This window comes from Babylonia areolata, chromosome 1 (genome assembly GCF_041734735.1).
Source record: "Babylonia areolata isolate BAREFJ2019XMU chromosome 1, ASM4173473v1, whole genome shotgun sequence".
Taxonomy (NCBI): domain Eukaryota; kingdom Metazoa; phylum Mollusca; class Gastropoda; order Neogastropoda; family Buccinidae; genus Babylonia; species Babylonia areolata.
Window position 1 is genome coordinate 68,076,718 of NC_134876.1, and position 21,867 is coordinate 68,098,584.

The 21,867-nt window shown below is 41.9% G+C and overlaps 2 protein-coding genes across 3 annotated transcripts in view; one reads left to right on the forward strand and one right to left on the reverse strand.

The window, feature by feature from the left end:
- Positions 1-11,122, reverse strand: part of LOC143286159 (uncharacterized) — a 55,370-nt gene extending 44,248 nt beyond the window's left edge. Inside the window, exons 1-2 of one of the 2 annotated variants that reach the window (XM_076593768.1) lie at positions 10,831-11,122; positions 1,813-1,887 (exon numbers count right to left, since the gene is read on the reverse strand). The gene's annotated coding sequence lies outside the window, so the exon portion shown is untranslated. The remainder of the gene's footprint in view (positions 1-1,812; positions 1,888-10,830) is intronic. The other variant, XM_076593777.1, reaches the window with a different exon arrangement.
- A 2,470-nt stretch (positions 11,123-13,592) lies between these two features.
- LOC143293294 (uncharacterized) lies at positions 13,593-21,390 on the forward strand. The gene is made up of 6 exons (XM_076604114.1): positions 13,593-13,866; positions 15,604-15,745; positions 16,717-16,898; positions 17,641-17,865; positions 18,963-19,136; positions 19,611-21,390. Exons 2-6 carry the CDS (start codon positions 15,646-15,648, stop codon positions 19,809-19,811), a joined length of 882 nt encoding a protein of 293 aa, XP_076460229.1. The 5' UTR covers positions 13,593-13,866; positions 15,604-15,645; the 3' UTR covers positions 19,812-21,390.
- The last annotated feature ends 477 nt before the right edge of the window (positions 21,391-21,867 follow it).

A 21,867-nucleotide genomic window follows, 5' to 3' on the forward strand; every position in this document is an offset into this window, starting at 1 on the left:
GGCCTGTGACAAACTGGGCAGCCCCCTCGCCACGTACAGTACAGCGCCGCTCTTGCTTTTTGTGTCTGCTAGCGTGATTGAGTGGTTTACTGTGTTGACTTTATACATGATACTTTACCGTCGTTTTTGTCTTAAACTTGTAGATTCTATCGTAAAGCGCCGCGGGTCAGTGAGACCTCATCTGAGATTGGGGGACTGCGCTATATAAGCCTGTATTTATTATCATTATCATTTTTTAAAAATATTATTATTATCATTATTATTGTTGTTGTTGTTGTTATTGTTGTTGCTATTATTATTATTACTATTATCACTATTATCATCATTATCATTATTACTATCACATTTGATTTTTCAATGAACAAAGTTGTGCCAGGGACAAAACTATAGTTTGTTGGTGTCCTCCTGAGTTCTTTTACCTTCGCTATACAGTCCATGCTGCACACGGGCGGGACCTTAATTGGTTTAACGTCCCAATGACCCGAAAGACTACTGAGCACCAACACTACCATTCAAGGTCTAGCGCCGGGAGGTGGAGGCCGAGGAGTAAAAAAAAAAAAAAAAGTCCCCGGGTCTGTATGTCGTGAGGACTCAAACCCGTTGATACACGAGGCTTCCTAATCAGGCTCTCTAGCCACTAGGCCATGCTGGCTACACCTGCACTGATGTGTCAGTGTGTTTGCGCGTGAGTGATTGAAAAGAAGAGCTGATTATATAACCAAGGAGTGAATGACACACGTACCAGAGGCTAATCCTCGCTGTGTGCTGTGTGTCCAACACTACCATTTTTGGTTAACTGTTGAGATTGGCATTGTGAGAAAAAAAATCTATATCTGTGTGTGTGTGTGTGTGTGTGTGTGTGTGGTTGTGTTGTTGTTGTTGTTGTTGTGTGTGTGTGTGTGTGTGTGTGTGTGTGTGTGTGTGTGTGTGTGTGTGTGTGTCCTTTTTAATTTGTTTTTTGCTTTGTTTTTTCTTTAACCGATGATACGAGCGACAGAAAAAAAGGCATTTGCACATATACGTGTGCCTGTATGTCAAAGAGTGCAAAGCTATTGGCAGGGCTTAAATGGAACAACACAAAAAGCCCTTTCCCATTTCGGCGCGCGCACACACACACACACACACACACACACACACACACACACAAACATACACACTACACGGACACACGCATGCATTCACAAATGGACCAAAAAAAGAAAGCTGAATGATCCGTTTTATCTCGAACATTCAAAATCGGAATATACGCCACAGCTTGTTATATAATTCATGTGAGCGGTTCACCACATAAGCAGTTACACTGACAAGACAACATACACAGCAGAAACGCGCATGGCAGGGGTACAGAAACAAGAAAGAGAAATGTGTAAGTAAAACAGAGAGAGAGAGAGAGAGAGAGAGAGAGAGAGAGAGAGAGAGAGAGAGGTAAAAGCCTCGGAAGCAGAGACAGAAACAGAGACAGAGGGAAGAGAGTGCGGGACAGGGAACGACGAAGTTTGACAATTAAACGAGACAGAGACATATAGATAGATAGATAGATAGATAGGTAAATAGATAGTTAGAGACAGAAAAAAAGACAGACAGACAAAGACAGAGCCAGAGACAAGGACAGAAAGAAAAAAAAAATACAAAGAGAAAACTGATTGACAGACGATACAAAGAATCTGACTACTAACTACGAACAAAAAACGAATGGCACGCACACACACACGAAAACAACAACAATTAATGAATTCTCTCCAATACACTCTAATTCATCACACTTTTCCACACACACACACACACACACACACACACACAGAGAGCTCTCACCTTCCCAATCGTTCTATCCCGCCGAATTCCTTGGATCACTGAGGCAAAACCCCGACTTTCCTGCACCTCCCTAACCTGAGAGCGCAACGCTTCAAAATTAATCAGCAGTCGTCTCGTGGGAGCGACTGGCTGGCAGCTTTTCTAACCCGTCGGGCTGGTCTTTTTTTTTTCATTTCTTTTTTTTTTTTTTTTTTTTTTCTCCATTTTAAAAAAAAAAAATATATTCAGCACCACTTGTCGCTGTCATGTGTATGCGTGTGTTGTTTCAAAAGGAAAGAGGTGCATCATAATTTTTTGAGCGTCACGGAAACTTAAAAAAAAAAAAAAAAAAAAAAAAAATCGAAGAAGTGGAAGAAAAAAAATGTCGTGTGAATGTATCAAGAGTTATATAGTGTCAGATCTCTCTCTCTCTCTCTCTCTGTGTGTGTGTGTGTGTGTGTGTGTGTGTGTGTGGTGTGTGTGTGTGTGTCATGTGTGTGTGTGTGTGTGTGTGTGTGTGTGTGTGTGTGTGTGTGTGTGTGTGTGTGTGATGTGGTGTGTGTGTGTGTGTGTGTGTGTGTGTAATGTGGTGTGTGTTTGTATATGTGTGTCTGCTGTTGTGGCGGCTGCTGTTGGGTATAAATGTATGTAGTTGGTGGTGGGTACGGGGAGTATGTTGCTTATGGGTGTGTGTGGGGAGGGGAGGGAGGGGGGTAGGCGAGGGGGTGCGTGGGTGCGTGTCTGCTTGTCAGTGTCTGTGTCTGTGTCAGTGTCAGTGTCAGTGTAGTACAGTAAAACATATCACCGCATAGTGTAGAAGTGTGCAGCATAATACAGTGCATTACAGTTTTGTGCAGTGCAGAACAGCACAGTGCAGTACAGTATAGCACAAAACACAATGCAGTACCCGTACAAACCAGTACAGTACAGTACACACCAATAAATCACAGGGCAACCTAATACAGCACAAAATATAGTCCAGTACAGGTCAGTGCAGTCATACTCATTCAGTCCGACAGTCGTTGGTACAGTTCAGAATGACATGGCAGGTAATACCTTGCACGATTAAGAGACATGTCATAGGAAACATGCAATTCAGACACAAAACAAAACAACAACGAAATCATCATCATCATCACCACCACCACCACCAAAAAATCAACTTGATACGATCCTGCACAGTCAGGAAGGCCCTGCATTATATTGTATACCTAATACAAAACTACACAATACAGCGATCGAGTTACGGCCTGCTTTGACACATTAAAATGCTAATCGGAACAACAAATCATTTTACACGTAGGCCCTATAAAAACACACGCTGCGCTTCCAGTGATACGATTCTGTGACGAAACGACATACCAAAAGTTACGACATGCTTCAACTGAAACCGGTGTCGCCTTTGACTTAAGGTCTCGGTGTCAACATCATTTTCAGATGTACCCATTGAACTTATTTTTTTAGAATAAATGAGGGGAAGGCAGGAGAATAGAGAAGCATTTTAGCTCAATATCACTGCTATGCCCATTATTTCCAAACACAGCATAGGCTACAGGACCCATCATGATAAAAGAAATCTATGATAATTATAGTCCACGTGTATCATATGTGATAATGTTACACAGCTAGTCCGATGTTTGGAACAGGCATGTTTAACTGTTGAACATTTTTTTTCATCATGGTTTTAGTTTTAATGGATGTTTATCCCCACCCCCACACAAACTGATGAGTCTAGATAAAAAATAAAATAGATGACAAGTAAAACAGATAACAAATAAACCGTAATGACTTTTAAATGTGATCAAAGACGAAATAATACAAACCGACCCTAAAAAAAAGACGATCAGTCGGAGTGCAAGTACAAAGACCAGTCTGTATGAGCTTCACTAATTGTTTTTGTGCCCCTTTTTGACAGCATCAGACAAAAATATAGATCATAGAACCCACCCAAACACCATCACATTCCATTTGATGTTTTCGGGAGGGAAAAAAAAGTTAAACTTAATTCATTTCTCTCTCCTATACGTATTTATTTTCCGGCGATAGAACTTTATCTGTTGATAGGGGGAAAATTTTGTCCTTTTGCTAAGGGGGAAATGACTTGTTGATATATTATTTGCTGTTTGATCGAGTGCTCTTTTTTGTTTGTTTAGTTTTTGACACTACGCTTTTTGTTTTTTATGATGTGTGTAAAGAATGCACGTGTGTCATGTTTCAATGCCCCAGTTTGCACGGGGGTACGTGAAATAAACATCTTGCCTTGCCCATATCTATACTCTATCATGATCAGAACATGCCTGATAAGTTACTGATTCACCCACCTGGGGGGACCAACAGGTTTGGATCACAGTGGGGTGGGCTTAGGAGAATAAGGGTGGTTGGGGGTTGGGGTGGGTGGGGCGACGTCGGGGAATGAGGGGACAGCCAAATGAATGGGAACCTTTCGACAACACCCATGTGTGGGAGGACTATTATGTGACTCGCTCTTGCTGAGCGAACTCGATCGTGTTAATGTTATGTCAATATTGCTCAGATCGAAAGAGGGCTAAATGAATACACGTGTGGGTGGGTAGACCTTTTTTTTTTTTTTTGAATGGTTGCAAACTGCGTGTAACCTTCCAGTTTTGTGTGAAGAGGATAGTCTACAACACACACACACACTATCGCTTCAGCTGTTTTTGTTGTTGGTGTTTTTTTTGGTGTTTTTTTGCAGCTCACACAAATCACTCAGACATTATGTAGGAAACCCACTCAAAAACTTTTGTCTGGCTGTAACTTTAGGACTGTTGGAGGTAAATTTCATTTTGCTGCAGAATGTCAACAACAACAACATTAGTGGCAACCGTAAAAACTGTGGATCATATTCATCAATGTTCAGTTGTGCGATTGTTTATTTCGTGTTGGGAAGAAGATTCAGCTTATTACATTTTTTGATTATCTTCTTTTTTTATTATTATTATTATATATAGTATATTCATAGCAACATAGCACGTAGAAAGGATGTGGGCCTAAAACTTGTCCTTGAGTCACTTGTATGCATCTCTGTTATTCAGATGGTATTTCTTACAATTCATTATGTTTTCATACTGTACACTTTGGGAACAAGTTATTGTAAAAACAAACAAACAAATAGAAAACCACCAACAAATGGCCTTAGGTTGATCAACGGGTTCTTGTTTTTACATGCCAAAGATGGATCGGTGTAAACATGCTTCTTTTAGTGTGGGGCTTTTTATGTTTGTTTCAAGTGACGTCAGTCCACGGATTTAAGGTTGCTGTCATTCAAAGTATCAAACTTGTTACTGTATCCACCACCATTAATCCCCCACAGGGATAAAAGGATTAAAATCTTTTAAATCTTTGAATTTCACCTTCTAGTTGTACTATGTATACTAGTTTCATGAAGATTATGGGTAGACGAAAATCTGCCAGTCTGTCTGTTAACGTCTCTGTTATGTCTTGTCCGTCTCTGTAAATCTGTCAGACAGTCTGTTAACGTCTCTGTTATGTCTTGTCTGTCTCTGTAAATCTGCCAGTCTGTCTGTTAACGTCTCTGTTATGTCTTGTCCGTCTCTGTAAATCTGTCAGACAGTCTGTTAACGTCTCTGTTATGTCTTGTCTGTCTCTGTAAATCTGCCAGTCTGTCTGTTAACGTCTCTGTTATGTCTTGTCCGTCTCTGTAAATCTGTCAGACAGTCTGTTAACGTCTCTGTTATGTCTTGTCTGTCTCTGTAAATCTGCCAGTCTGTCTGTTAACGTCTCTGTTATGTCTTGTCCGTCTCTGTAAATCTGTCAGACAGTCTGTTAACGTCTCTGTTATGTCTTGTCTGTCTCTGTAAATCTGCCAGACTGTCTGTTAACGTCTCTGTTATGTCTTGTCTGTCTCTGTAAATCTGCCAGACTGTCTGTTAACGTCTCTGTTATGTCTTGTCTGTCTCTGTAAATCTGCCAGTCTGTCTGTTAACGTCTCTGTTATGTCTTGTCCGTCTCTGTAAATCTGTCAGACAGTCTGTTAACGTCTCTGTTATGTCTTGTCCGTCTCTGTAAATCTGTCAGACAGTCTGTTAACGTCTCTGTTATGTCTTGTCTGTCTCTGTAAATCTGCCAGACTGTCTGTTAACGTCTCTGTTATGTCTTGTCTGTCTCTGTAAATCTGCCAGACTGTCTGTTAACGTCTCTGTTATGTCTTGTCTGTCTCTGTAAATCTGTCAGACAGTCTGTTAACGTCTCTGTTATGTCTTGTCTGTCTCTGTAAATCTGCCAGTCTGTCTGTTAACGTCTCTGTTATGTCTTGTCCGTCTCTGTAAATCTGCCAGTCTGTCTGTTAACGTCTCTGTTATGTCTTGTCTGTCTCTGTAAATCTGCCAGTCTGTCTGTTAACGTCTCTGTTATGTCTTGTCTGTCTCTGTATATTCCCCCTGTCTCTGTCTGTCTGTCTGCTTCTCTGTATCTGTTTGTCTGTAACTGGAGTGGCAAATGTTTGCAGTAGAAGAAGAAACCAATCCACCTAGTGCTAGGCTGGACGTGCAGGAAGCCTGTGTATTGTCGGGTTCTGGAAACTGTCGTCCTGTCTCTGAATCCTAAATATCGATCCCTGCGTTTGTTCAAAGCCACGGTTAAGAGAATCCCAATACTTAGAACTCTCTCTCCCTCCCTCTCTCTCTCGTTCCATTTAACAATCGATTCCATTTAAACTTTAATAATTCAGGAACTATAGGGAATCGATATTAAACGCTGTGTGTGTGTGTATTTGTGTGTGTGTGTGCGTGCGTGCGTGCGTGCGTGCGTGTGTGTGTGCCGTGCTTGTGTTTGTGTATGCGTGCTTGTGTGTGTTTATCAGTGAAAATTGATTTTTTAAATATGTTACTTTTGAAAATTCATATCATCGGGTTTTTGTTGTTTTTTTTTTTTGTTTTTTTGTTTTTTTTGGGCGGTGGTGGTGGTTTTTTTGCTTTTTTTCAAATTTGATTTTTCTTTGTATTGCTCAGTTAACATTAAGTCAAATGATTGCTAAAATGTCAGTACAGTGCATAGAGCTTGAAGAACATGTGCAATAGCAAGATGTCTTAATGGATGAATAAACAAATAAGATATAATGTCACACACACACACACACACACACACACACACACACACACACACACATGTGACTGCAATATATTGTTGTATAACTTCCTTTTTGTAGGCTGTAATGCCTACTTCAGATGTTACTTCTTTTTTCTTCTTTTTTCTCAGTGTTTTCTGGCACGTGCTTCCGTGTGTGTGTGTGTGTGTGGGGGGGGGTGGTGGGGGGGTGCGGGGGCAGGTGTAGGTGGAGGGAAGTATTGACGGGGAGGCGGGGAGTGAGGGACGAAATGTAAAGCGTTTTGAGCAGTAATCAGTCTGGAGAAACGCGCTATATAATTGTCCATTATTATTACCGATTATTATGTTTTCAGTTTTGTCACCATAGGATTTCGCTCAAGTTAAAATTGCGTCCAAGTTTTGATGCATGTTAACTCTCTCCATACGAACGGCGAAAGAGACGACGTTAACAGCGTTTCACCCTAATTACCATCATCAAAATATTGCAAGCGGAAGGCTCTTACATTGAAGAGGTGAATGTTGACAAAGAATACCACAATTCTGACGACGGAAGCTAAAGGTTGGGTCATTCAGACACCCACTGGACATCCGAGGAGTCTGTGTAGAGGAGAAGAGAAGACCGGCCGTACTGAGTGAGTTAAAAACAATGAGAATGGGGTATATAATTGTCCATTATTATTACTGATTATTATGTTTTCAGTTTTGTCACCATATCCTTCGCAGGATTTCGCTCAAGTTAAAATTGCGTCCAAGTTTTGATGCATGTTAAAAACAATGAGAATGGGGTATAGTCGCGCCAATATCTAAGCAGTCGCAAACTGCACAATTATACAGTGCTACAAAAGACAGCAAGGGCCGGTGCTGTGACGGCTTCGTGCAATCAGATCCATTTTCGAATGTATTGTACACTGACAGCATGTCGTCACCATGCTGTGACGTCACGTCGAACGTATGACTTTAATACGTCAGTCCAATTTCGAGATTTTATGAGTTGGTAAATTTCACACTCACACACACACACACACAGACACGAAAAGAAATAGGCTAATCTATACGCCCACATTTCCCTTTGAAATGGGCACCTCTTTAAACACACACACACACACACACACACACATATGTATATATATATATATATATATATATATATATATATATATACATTATATATATATATATATAAATATATATACAGAGAGAGAGAGAGAGAGAGAGAGAGACTACCTACATATACAAACATTTAAAACAAGTCTCCCTAACGGTCAACGCTCTCAGCCTTTCCGTCCTTAGCGACTACTGAGCAACACCAGCAGCTGATAACTCTTATCTCTCACACACCCGCTCAAAATCCGCCCGGCTCTTTTTGTGGCCACGTGCTGTCGCTGTGTTCTCCGTGTTGGTGTTATTGATTAGCTGATCTCTGGATCTCTGGATCGACTAGAGCTGTTTTCCTGTGGTGCGGGGCAGGGAGTGGGTGGAACCAACGTGCGGTTGGCTATCCCGGGAGTGGGTTGTTGTGAAAACAGGCTTCTGATAAGGCACTACAGGTGTAATATATATGGTGGCGTTTAAACACACACACACACATAGACATATTCACACACACACACACACACACACACACACACACATTGCACACACACACGCACATACACACACACACACACACACACACACACACACACACATTGCACACACATACATATCCACGCATCCCTTAAACCTGTCTCCCCATTCCTTCCACTAACCACACCACACACACACACACACACACACACACACACACCACAGGCACACACACAGACACAAACACTGACACACAGACACACACACACACACGCACACAGACATACAGACACATACAGACACAGACACACACAGACACACATACACACATACACACACACACATATATATATATATACACACACACACGCACAGACACACAAACACACAGAGACACATACACATTGACACACACAGACACACACACAGACACACACACACACACACACACACACACACACACACACACACACACACTGGTGACACTGACACAGTGGCATGCGATGGATGTTTGTAACTTTAAAAAAAAAAAGAGTCAAAGTTCGCATGTGCGCACTTACAGACCTACGCACACAGACCTGCAATGATGCGCGTGCAGGCAGTGCCCATGCGCGCTTCTGTGCATCAGATGTCGTAGGCTACATACTAGCGTGCAAATCGCGCTCGTGAAAAGAATGTGTCGTGCATGTATTTCACTTCCGGATCTTCTTCTTCTTCTTTGATTTTTTTTTTTTTTTAATTCTCTTCTCTCATCCATCATTGTTGTCTTTTTTTTTCTTTGTTGTTGTTGTTGTTGGTTTTTTTGTTTGTTTGTTTGTTTCTCGCTTAGAGTTGACTTCATCAAGCTTTTGCGCCTTAGAAATATTATTATTATTATTATTATTATTATTATTATTATTTTTTTTATGTATTTATCTATCATTTTTATTTATTTATTTTATTTTATTTATTTATTTATTATTCTTTTTTTTTCTCAAGGCCTGACTAAGCGCGTTGAGTTACGCTGCTGGTCGGGCATCTGCTTGACAGATGTGGTGTAGCGTATATGGATTTGTCCGAACGCAGTGACGCCTCCTTGAGCTACTGACTGATACTGATACTGAATCCATCCTTTCCACAAATCCTGCCTTCATTCATCAACATCTTTCTTTTGTGGTCGTTCTTCAGGGTTAGCCTCCTTGCAAACGGACCGGAAAGGAGGAAAGAAAAGTGTCATGAAAACATGCAACACTTGAGACAATACTATAGTATGCGCAATGACATGATATATCTTATGACAATACCGCGAAACACAAGACATGTGACGGATGTCTTCACAGTCTTTTGAAAAAGAAATTGTTCAAATGATTTTTTAAGCTTTTTATTTATTTATTTATTTATTTATTTTTTAAGTCTAACTATGCAGCTCTTTCCTCAGTCAAGCGAGTCACATTTATGGATATTCTTCTTCTTCTTCTTCGTTCATGGGCTATGACTCCCACGTTCACTCGTGAGCACCACTGGGCTTTCAAGTGTGTAATCGTTTTTTCCCTGCCATGTTGTCAGTCGTACTCCGTTTTTTGTGGGGGGTGGGGGTGGGGGTGGGGGCAGATCTAAATAACGCCCAATATAATTATGATTATTAAGAACGTGATGGTGGAGTTCAGGTTAACTACTTCACAACTCTTCCATCACGCTTCTGTGTCAGTCTGTCAGTCTGTTTCTCGGTTTGTCTCTGTCTCTGACTTTCCTTTCATGGAGATCCCCTTCTTCCCCCCCCTCTCTCTCTCTTTCTTTTTCTCTCTGTGTGTCTCTCCCTATCTCTTCATGAAGATCCTTATATATATATATATATATATCCGTATAGATCTTCATCTCTCTCTCTCTCTCTCTCTCTCTCTCTCTCTCTCTTAATTGATCGTGATCATTATTTTCTCTGTCTGTCTGTCTCTCTCTCTCTTCCTTTTTTTCCATGGAAATTCTGGTGTGTTCAGTTTTATGCATACACAGTCCAGTTTATCAGTTCATTTGAAATTCAGTTCATCTAGAATCTCGTCAACGATTTTTCCTTGTTGTTTTATTTTGATTATTTTTTTATGATAATTATTTTTGTCAGTCCAAAAATTTCCCTGTTGTGAATAACCCATTCCTGCCGTTATGAACTCTTTCTCTCTTTATATGATATGAATCTTTATTACTCATCAAAGAGTGAATTTTTATTACTCATCAAATAGAATGGATTTCTTTTACTCAGCTGGGTAAACGCTTCCTAAACAAAATGATGCTCTGCCCATACATTTCACAATAAGTGACTTATTCACTCCTGCTGTTCTGAACAGGCTTTTTCTCTCTTGATATAAAACGAATTTTTATCACTCATCAAAAAGAATGAATTTTATTATTACTCACCATGCGCACTGGATAAATACTCGCTGGACAAAACGGTGCTCCGCCAGTACAGACTTCAGTGTCCACAGTATGCCTCTCTGAATTCCCTGTCAACCCGCCACTGTTCAAAGCCAGACTCCATCTAAACAAACGCCCACCATTCACTTCATTCATTCCAAGCTGACATAGCAGCTCCCGGGCCACCACATGCAAGGAAGTCAGGTACCTAGGCTTCACAGGCCATGCTCAGAAATCTACACGATCAATGTCGGGTACGTAGGCTACGTCCGTCCCATGGAGACCACAGAGTATATGGAGCATTTCCTGCGGCGAACCGGCCAGTGTGAGCTAGGCTTAGTGATCGATGTTTGCATTGGGGTTAGGTAGTGTACGGTGTACGTCTGGGCCTTGAAAAAGAGAGACTACACTATCAGCTCGTTAATTTTGCCAGGCTTGTTGCCACGATCTTAAACACTGATCCCCGCGTGTGTGTCAGGTCTGTCAGAGGGATTTATGTTGCGTGCTGATAATGGTATATCAATGACCGTGTAGTTTAGGAGGATCTGGACAGTTATTGTTGTACCAGACATATTTTGCTTGGGCGATTGCTTGCGCAGTCAAAATGCTCACTTCACAAAAAGAAAGAAAAGAAGGGGGGGAAGGCTCCATGGACAAATTCTCACTGGACAAAACTCTTATCTGCATTGTGAAAGTTCAGCCAGATAAGTGCTGAATGGACAAATCTGAGCTCAATTATTCATTGTTCGGTTTGACTTTTTTTTTCACTGGAATTACTCACACGGGGAAGACAAATGTTGATAGGACTGACAAATGCATACTTGATAAATGCAAAAAAACAGATATCTGCCGAGAAAAATGGTCATTAGATGTTTATCGAATCAATGTTCATGAGGAACGTGCCCATAAGGATAACTGTTTGCTCACAAAATTCTCACCAGGATAAATTCCCGTTGGAGAAATGCTCGGGTAAAGGTTCACTAAAGAAAAGCGGACCCAAATAAATTTTCCCAATATAAATGGTCCACCATATAAATATATGTGGACACATTATTACTTATCTGGGTCACTGTTCAGAAAACAGATGCTTACCAAAGAAATGTTCACACTTTCACTGGACAAATGCTTTTTGTACAAAAACTCACCTGTGCAAGTTCTCACGAACAAATGCTAGTCGAACAATTGAGGATGTTTCGCTTTGAAATTAATTGATTTTTTCAATAGCATCAGTCACATCTTCACTAACACACACACACACACACTCTCTCTCTCTCTCTCTCTCTCTCTCTCTCTCTCTCAACAGGCACACATATAGTATACAAAAGTGCACATGCATGCATCAGTGCTGTTTCTGTTTCTGCCGTTGTCTGTGTGTGTGTGTGTGTGTGTGTGTGTGTGTGACTTGTTTTATTTTATTTCATTTATTTTGTTCTTTTCTTTTTTTAATTATGTTTTTAAAAAAAATTTTTTTATATAAACAAAAGTATACAAAAAGCAACATAAGAAACACTACAGAAAAATGAATTTAAACAAAAACGTCATAACTAAATTTTACGTATGCAACGGCTCATCCATTTACACATTTCAACAATAACACTTGTCCCGGCACCGCACTGCAACTCCTTCTGCTCGATCAGTGTATGGTGTCAATAACAGGACTCAACCACTGATTTCTTCTGTACAAATAGGAGGACTGCAGACCAGACTGGTCAATCGCCATTCCTTTAACTCACTCAGTACGGCCAGTCCTCTCTTCTCCTCTACACAGACCCCTCGGATGTCCAGTGGGTGTCTAAATGTGGTATTGTGGTATTCTTTGTCAACATTCACCTCTTCTGAGTGTAAGAGCCTTCCGCTTGCAATATTTTGATGATGGTAATTGGGGTGAAACGCTGTTAACGTCGTCTCTTTCGCCGTTCGTATGGAGAGAGTTAATTTCTCCCTGAATACCGCTTCCGTCCTTCAGTAGACAACCTCCATCAGAGACTCCTGTGAAATAATTAAAGGAGGTTATATAATGTTGTACAACTTCAGCATAGGCGGCTTCACGTTCACGTTCATGAGTACGCGTGCCAGTGCGAGCCAGGGTGCGTGCACTGTGCGTGCGCCGTGCGCGAGCGCGCTGATGTGTGTGTGTGTGTGTGTGTGTGTGTGTGTGTGTGTGAATAATTATGTGCATGTGTGCGTCAGTCTTTAAATTGTCTACATTTTAGTTGTTGCTATCGTTATCCGTCATTATTTCTAGTTTTAACTTTTTGTGTGTGTGTTTTTTGTTTTTTTGTTGTTGTTTTTTTTTTATCTAATACATTGAATTTACTTGATGACATGATCTCTTTGAATTGTCCTCTCTTACATATATGTTTCAAATTACATGTGATGTGTACTATGTTTGTGTGGGGATGTTTGAGTGACTGCTTTTTAGTGCTATTGGAAAGTGCATAGAGCTTGAAGAACATGCACAATAGCAAGATGTCTTAATGGATGAATAAACAAATAAGATATAACGACACACACACACACACACACACACACACACACACACACACATGTGACTGCATTATATTGTTGAATAACTTCCTTTTTGTAGGCTGTAATGCCTACTTCAGATGTTACTTCTTTTTTCTTAGTAAGTTTTTTTTTTTAATCGATTGTTTTATGCTGTTTTTGTTGTGGGTTTCTGTTGTTGTGTTTTTTGTTTCTATTTTGCTTAAAAGATATTTTCAAAAACTCCAAGGAGTACACAGGAGCTACACGTCTATCAACACATTTGCAACGACTACCGTGTACTATGGACTGTTCGTGCTTGAAAGAACTGTTTCTGTTGGTTAGTAGGCTTGCACCTGACCCACGAGTCAAGGTCAGTGCACTGCTGAGGTCAGCTGAGGCCGTCAGCTCTGACACGATCGTTATGACCGCCTGCTGACCTTTGACACAGGGAAGTGGACGAAAGTGACCCGTGTGGTCAGTGGGCGTCAGTCGTCTGCTCACTGCATTTAACACAAACTGTTCGGAAAGAGTGCTTGGCAAATCAGCTGACATGTGAGTAAAGATTCATGCATTTCATTTCCTTGACTTCGTTCTATATTTGTACGGAACAGGTCCCTCTGTTTTTGTTGTTGTGAATAACCCTTTCGACTTTGCTTTCATATCCTTTGGTGATTTCGACACGAATTCTTCGGTATTTGCAATGTGTTTACAAATTCGTTTGACAAACACTCATCGCTTTCTGCGAGTTTAATCTTATAATTGAACATGTGGGTGTGTGTGTGTGTGGAATTTTTTCGGCATCACTCACATTTTTACCTGTGCACTTTTCTGTATTAAGTCGGAATAAGAATGTATCCACATTGCCTTTTTTCAACATTTCAATCAAAATATACATAATTACAAACATGAATAATGACAGTAAGTAGAAAAAAAGTATTCTTGTTGACTTTCGCATGTGTGTTCTGCAAGTGCAAGCCCCGTTTTGTGTGATGTTCAAGCTTGCAAAAAACCTGCCTAATTTCAGCACAGGTGGTCCAAGGGAAGTAACCACCACAGACATAAACGATGTGTATTAAATGAGTTACAAAACTTTGATTTAGAGACCGCCTGCTACACACAAGCTGAAACCGTCCGGTACAGACCCTCCGCTCACACACCGCACACACACACACACACACACACACACACACACACACAGATTTTTTATCATGTTCTATAATTATTATTAACTTGACAGAGAGAGAGAGTGAGAGACGGAAAGAGAGAGAGTGGGGGGGGGGGGTCGTCATGTGATAAGTTCAGGTTGTACTTCAAGAATGAGGATCGAGTAGGGAAGGAGGAATTTTGTTTAACATACATTTGTTTAAAATACATTTGAGCATTATCGGTTAGAAGGGGTGGGAGATGTGAATGAATGGAGGGTTGGGGGAAACTGGGCAAATGAGGGTGAAATGAGGGTGAAATTTGAAAACAATATCTAAATACAATTACAGGGAATTACTTACAGGACTTCGTAAAAGAGCAGTCATTAAACTGACAAGCGAAACAACTGATAATGAATGCAAAAAGTCAAAAACATAAACGTTCTCAGTCACTTGTGAAGACACACTTTCGTGTACATAAGGCTTCATCAAGCTACAGTGAAAAATTATATGCTTAATTGTCAGGTTACTAAAGCATATGCACTTGACATAAGAACAATACTTGGTCCGTAATGAACTTGATTATAGTCTGAGAGCTAAACTCATAATTGGCCACGGTCTGCGAATCGGACCAAAGTCTGAGAGAGTCAACTGACGAGGTTTTAGACTTGAATTCAAACGCTTAAAAAAAAGTCTCTTTCTAGTATATTGCTGATTTCCTTGTATGACAATGGGCACTCCCTTTCCTTTTATACTATCTGTATGAGTCTTTGCTCCCCTTTTTGCTGCCCTGTCTGCTTGGTCGTTATAATGAGGTAATGTAAATAAAATGAAAACCGTGTTCAGACGTCAGTTGCCTTGTCAGTCTATTAAGTAGGCGTGTGTCGGTGTGTGCGCGCGAGCCCGCGCGTGTGTGTGTGAGAGAGTGTTGCGGGTTGTTGCGCTCGCGTCTGCAAGTGCACACACACACACACACACACACACACACACACACACACACACACACACACACACACACATATATATATGTGTATATATGTATATAGTGTGTGTGTGTGTGTGTGTGTGTGTGTGTGACATTTTGAGCAGTACTGAGGCAATGTCGTCCTTTGAATTAAACCTGAATGTGGCCGCGCATGATTTTCAGACCACCAAAAAAACAAACAAGCAGAACACCGAGGCTTGCACAATGATACCTGTCAAAACTCAGGAAGTGGACGTGGCACCTGACCACAGTCGCTGCGTGGCCCATTTCTCACACCTGGTCTATGATGATTTTGGACGTACAGGTGAGAATCGGTTGTACTTTAATAATGATAATAATAATAATAATAATCATACAGCGCCGAATCTTGTGCGGAGACAAATCAAAGCGCTTTCACACCACTGAGTCATTCACACGCATGCACGTCTAATGACGATGTGGAGAATTGAACCCCATGCAGTAGTTTAGTTGTTAGAGAATTGGAAACATAGATTGGGTGCTAATGATGCACCGATGCACCGATCGATTTGTATCAAGAGGTGATTAGAATAGGACAGATACGAAATAGGTGCCAGTGAAGATTGCTGACGTGTTCCTTTGTGCCAAGAGGTCAGCCGAGAACACGAAGACTCTGGAGTAGGTGCATCATGTACTCAGAGATGAAGGTCAGTGCAGGTAAGAGGACAGTGGAGTACATGACTGAGACACAGAATAAGTTCATCATGTACTGATGAATACGTTTTGTATATAAAAGTGCATGTTTGTTCCTGATATGCACAATTCTCAGATTCAAACAAAGTCTCTTCACTAAACACACAATTCTCTGTTTCAGTTTCGGTGGTTCGTCTTCTTCTTCGTCTTTTTCTTCTTCTTCGTCTTCTCTCTCTCTTTCTGTCTCTCTCTCTCTCTGTCTCTCTCTCGCTCAGTCTGACGGTCTGGTCTTGTACACACACACACACACACACACACACACACACACACACACACACACACACACATATTCAAAATTAAATAAAGGTATATTTAGTGAAATAGGGCACTGTTTTTGGTTAGAAGCTGCTTTTGCAGTGAGAGGAAAATTGTGTGTGTGTGTGTGTGTGTGTGTGTGTGTGTGTGCCGAATCAAAATTGTAACCCTGTGTCTGTCTGTCTGTGTGTTTGCGTGACTGCATGCATGTAATGTATGCGTGCGTACGTGCGTGCCTTATTGTGTCTCACTGTCTGTCTCTCTCCCAAAGCAAGCACGTGAGTGTGCGCGTGGTGGTATGCTCTCCAGAGTGTTTCCGGCACAGCAAGATAGCCAAAATATTCGAGGCCGGACGGCAAGTGGCCATGGTGACGATACTGGGGTTCGACTCCCTCCTGTCAGAGCGGGTCACGGCCTTTGTGCTGGGCACCAAGTACCACATGATTCCACAGCTCTGGACCGTCCGTCTGGGCTCAGTCTTCCCCTACACGGTCAGTGCACAGGTCCTACAAAGAGTGGGAAAGGAAACAGGGGCGGGGTTTGAAGGTGGACAGAGTTACATAGTCGCCCCTCCCACCCACCCCTTTTCCCCCCCTTCTCCCCCCCCTTCCTTCTGTTTTAGCCTGTTTGTTTTTGAAACAGAAGCCACAACTGAAAGATTAAACGAGACTTTGGACTCTTTTGGTGCAAGTGGCCGACTGAACTGAAAAACACCCCGGATATATGATTGTAAACAAGTCAGTATATCTTCTGAATAACAATACTATGAATTTGCTCCACGCAGGTTTCAGTTTCAGTTTCTAGGCAGATGCCTGACAGCAGCATAACCCAAGGCGCTAGTCAAGCCTTGGGTGCATGCATATATGTGTATTTGTGGACCTGTCAGAGTGGTAAATCTACAAAATTTTGCCAGATTACAACACATTTGTTGCCAGGGTTCTTTTTCAGCGAGCCAAGTGAATGCTGTACGCGGGACCTCGGTTTACCGTCTCGTCCGAATGACAAGACGCTCAGTTTGATATTCCAGTCAAACTTGGGAGACAAAGAGCGACTCAGACTGGGATTCGACCCCTCATGGACACTGTAATGACAGATAAGTGTCTCAGTCTTTCTGCAATTTTCCTCTTGATTCGAACCCAGACCCTCAAGGACACTGTACTGGCAGATAAGTGTCTTAACCATTCCTGCCATATTTCCTCTCGTCAGACATCTCCTTTGATTCCTCTTACGCAGGTCAGTGTGGAAGTGTCGGACACTGGCCGCACCTCCTTGACCATGTACTCCGAGATGGTCAACAAACTGAACGACCAGGTGCTCGCCAGCTGCCAGTGCAAGTTTGTCTTGGTGGACCGGGAGACACGAAGACCTGCCCCGTTCCCTGACTGGTACCTGCAGAAGTACGGAGCCATCGCCGCCCGTAATAAGAGACCTCTGTCCCTCACCAGAGCGGTTCCTGAGGTGAGAGGTCTGCAGATAAATAGGGAACTGATGTATTGTATTGTATTGTATTGTATTGTATTGTATTGCATTGTATTGTATTGTATCGTATTGCATTGTATTGCATTGCATTTTGTAAATGTATATACATTTTGAATGACTGTGATTTTCTTGTATTGTCTTTCTGTTTTTCACCACATATGAACTTCTCTTGTCGAGATGATAAAGTATTCTATATTGTATTGTACTGTATTGTACTTTATGGTAAAAACAGACTTCTCTGTGTGAAATTCGGGCTGCTCTTTACAGGAGATTGTGTCGCTACAGCATAGCACCGCCTCCACTAACACACTCCCACACGCCTTTTCTTCTGTCTGCAAGTTTAGCCTGTTTGTTTTATTATCATAGTGGACTTTTCTCCCTAACTTTGCCAAGGACGTGGATTTTTCTTCCTAACTTTGCCAAGGACAACTCTATTGTTACAATGGTTTTTTGGGGTGTTTTTTTTTTTATTTTTACGCGCGCTATGTGCATGCTGCAAAGGAGACATCGGTGTATCGTCTCACCCGAAAGACCCACCCACAGACCAGACCTCCACCCAAGGTCTAGTGAAGGGGAGTGAAAACCCCAGTCCGTGTGAGCCTCGAACTCATGAACACTCACTCCTTAGTCAGGCGCATTACTACACGGCCACCGCTCCACTATGCGAGCTGTTTCAGCCGTATGTATGGTTGGGTTAAGACCGTATAAGGTTCAGACTCATGCGTTTAGAACGAACTCTGAGGTGCAACATTTCACTTATATACGTAAAGTGAAGTCAACTTTATTATCTTCGAAGAGAATTTCACGTGTGGTCTTGCTGTTCATGCTCACGATATACAAACATAAAAAACACGCATTTAATTTAATCAAAAGACATGTATGTGCATCCACGCACTTATACACTTGCACAACATATCAAGCAGATGATGATGAATTCAGTGAAGAAAATACCAAGCTGCAAAACAGTACAGCAAAGATTAAGCCAATAAGACAGAAAAAACATCACATTAGAATAGTAAAATCAACATTATTACAGCAAACCACCCCCAACCGAACCCATTCCATCCACCACGCAGATTCCAGCAGCAGCTCACTGCTACAAGATGGAGGTGGCTGCGAGCGACACCGACTTTAACGGCCACGTCAACCAAGGCAGCTACATGCGGTTCTGCTGTGACGCGGCTCAGGCAGCCCTCAGGGCACAGACTCTGGCCGGGTTCCAGCACGACATCGCCAGATACCCTCTGATTGTGAGGACTGACTCTTGTGTCGATTAAGAGTTCGGGTGGAAAGGGTAGTGGTTAGAAGGGAGTTGCGGGGGTGGAAGTATGGAAAGCTAAATGGGGTAGGGGTGGAGGTGTGGTGCGAGAAGGAGTGTGATGTGCGTGTGCGTGCATGTGTGTGTGTGTGTGTGTGTGTGAACTCAGAACTCACTTATTTGTCGTAAAACCATCAAATGAATTATGGACACTAATACTAAAAACATCAAACAGATAAAAGCAAGAAGTTGTGAGCACGTGTGTGTGTGTGTGTGTGTGTGTGTGTGTGTGTGTGTGTGTGTGTAGGAGGGGGGTTCAGATGCGGGATGAGAGAGTGTGTGTGTTACCCAAGCCTGTATGCATGTCTGTGTAGAGAGAGAGTGTGTGTCATCCATACCTGTATGCATGTCTATGTCTGCGTGCATGCATTCTTTATTTCTCTACAAACTGTATCTTGTATCGCAGGAGCAGGAGGTGATCCATATAGGGGAGAGTGACATGGGGGACCAGTTACAGGTGTACGTGTGGCAGCCCCCAGACCGGACAGACAAGGTCCTCTTTCTCATCACACGGCACAACCCTGACGGCCAGCCCCCCGTGCTGTACCAAGCCTACATGGTCTTCCTCATGAAACAGCTGGCTCTGCCTCATTTTGCTCGCATGTGAGGTTGTTGGAGGTGTCGGTAGTTGGGTATGTTAAAAAAAAAAAAAAAACAGAAGCAAAAACAAACAAACAAAAAAACAAAACAAAACAAAAACGAATGCCAACAGCTGTGATGTAAGCGACCGACGCCCAGACAAGCTAGACACGAACTGATTAACCCAGATTATAGCTAGCATGCACACTCAAACCATGATTCTGAGGTTGCGCCCTCTCATGGGGTAGAACTGTGCGTTGGTGCTGTGATAATGTTATGTGACTCTGACATTGTTTGCTTGATTTGTCGTAGGGTTTGGATTAAAAAAGAATGTGCTGACTTGACTATTATCTGTATGTTTGCGTACTGTTTTTTGTTTCTTTGTTTTTGTTTTTCTTGCTATTGTGAAAATTTGTTGTTATTGTTGTTGTTTTTACGCTGCTGCATGCACAGCCACTGATGACTGCATGTTGGTGATGCGATATCATGTAATACATGTTTTGTTTGTTCATAATTATTGCGATCTGGGTGTAGTTGGACTTTGCTACATTAATGTTTGATGTCCTTGGTGGGTTCTTGCACACGACATCCACAGCATTGAAGCGCTCGAACTTTGCAACCGTTTTTTTGTTTGTTTTTGTTGTTGTTTTTTTTGTTTTTGTTTTTTTTGTTTTTTTGCTCCCAACAATCGAGGTCCAGGCTTCTGTTTGAGTTGACCGATAGTCGTCAGTCGAGTTGCTGTCTGGATTGGCTGGTGACATTTTTCACATGAGACTGCTGGACTGGATGAACCGAGATCGACCGCCTTGATGCTCACAGTGATAAATGGTATAGCCGCCATTACTTTCTGGAACTTCTGGGCTGAGGACAGCGATAGGCCTACTGTTTGGCATTACGTCAAATGTCATTTAATACTCCCGTTACTTTTATGTCTGATCATGTCGTTCTTCCATATTATTTTCTCTGTGTGTGGGCACTCTACTAGCGCGCGCGCGTGTATGTGTGGTCAAAAATGTACCATGACCACTGTACGGTCAACATGTTTTAGTTATTATCTTATCATGCTCCTTCCTCTCTCTCTCTCTCTCTCTCTCTCTCTCTCTCTCTCTCTCTCTCTCTCAGTCATAAACATACATACATATGTTTAATACGCAGATCAGTACTGAAACAACACACACACACACACACACTGACGCACTCACACAAACACATGCAATTATCAAAATTCACACGCACACACACACACACACACACACACACACACACACACACACACACAGAGGCCGGGCGCGAACGTGCGCGCGCGTGCTCGCATGTACCGTGAGCATGCACGCTTGCGCACACATTACCAGCACACCTTCTATACAGTTTTTCTTGTATAAATATTTATATGTAAACAGATTTGTGGGCACTCTACTAGCTCCTTCCTCTCTCTCTCTCTCTCTCTCTCTCTCTCTCTCTCTCTCTCTCTCTCTCTTCTCTCTCTCTCTCTCTCAGTCATAAACATACACAAAAAACCTACGAACGAATACAAATCAGATGTTGAACGAGATAAACATTTTCATTGAAATCCCATCCAAACGCCCTCATTGCTGTTTTGAAAAGCATTCTTTGAATCAGTAAACTGCATATTTTGCCTGAGGTTCTTTGTGTATGTATGGGTATATGTGTACGGGAGTGCGTGTTCAGTTATTGATTGCATGTGTGAGTGCCTCTGCGTGTTTGTGCCTCTGTGTGTTCAAGTTTGTGCCGCTGTGTGTGTGTGTGTGTGTGTGTGTGTGTGAAATAAAATCAACATAAACAAACACTTTTCTCTCTTCAAAAAGGCCTCACAGTCAACGACCTTAAGCGTGCACACACACACACACACACACACACACACACACACACACACATTCTCTCTCTCTCTCGCGCTCTCTCTCTCACTACCACTTCAGTTCTCTTTGTCTGTTTCTGTCTCTTTGATAAGCATTTGTCCACAGCTTGCGAATAACACATGTCCTATCACCACACACCTGCAAACTACCGCGACAAAACTGTTAACTTGATGCTGATTTAACTGAGAACTCAGGTGTGACTCAGTT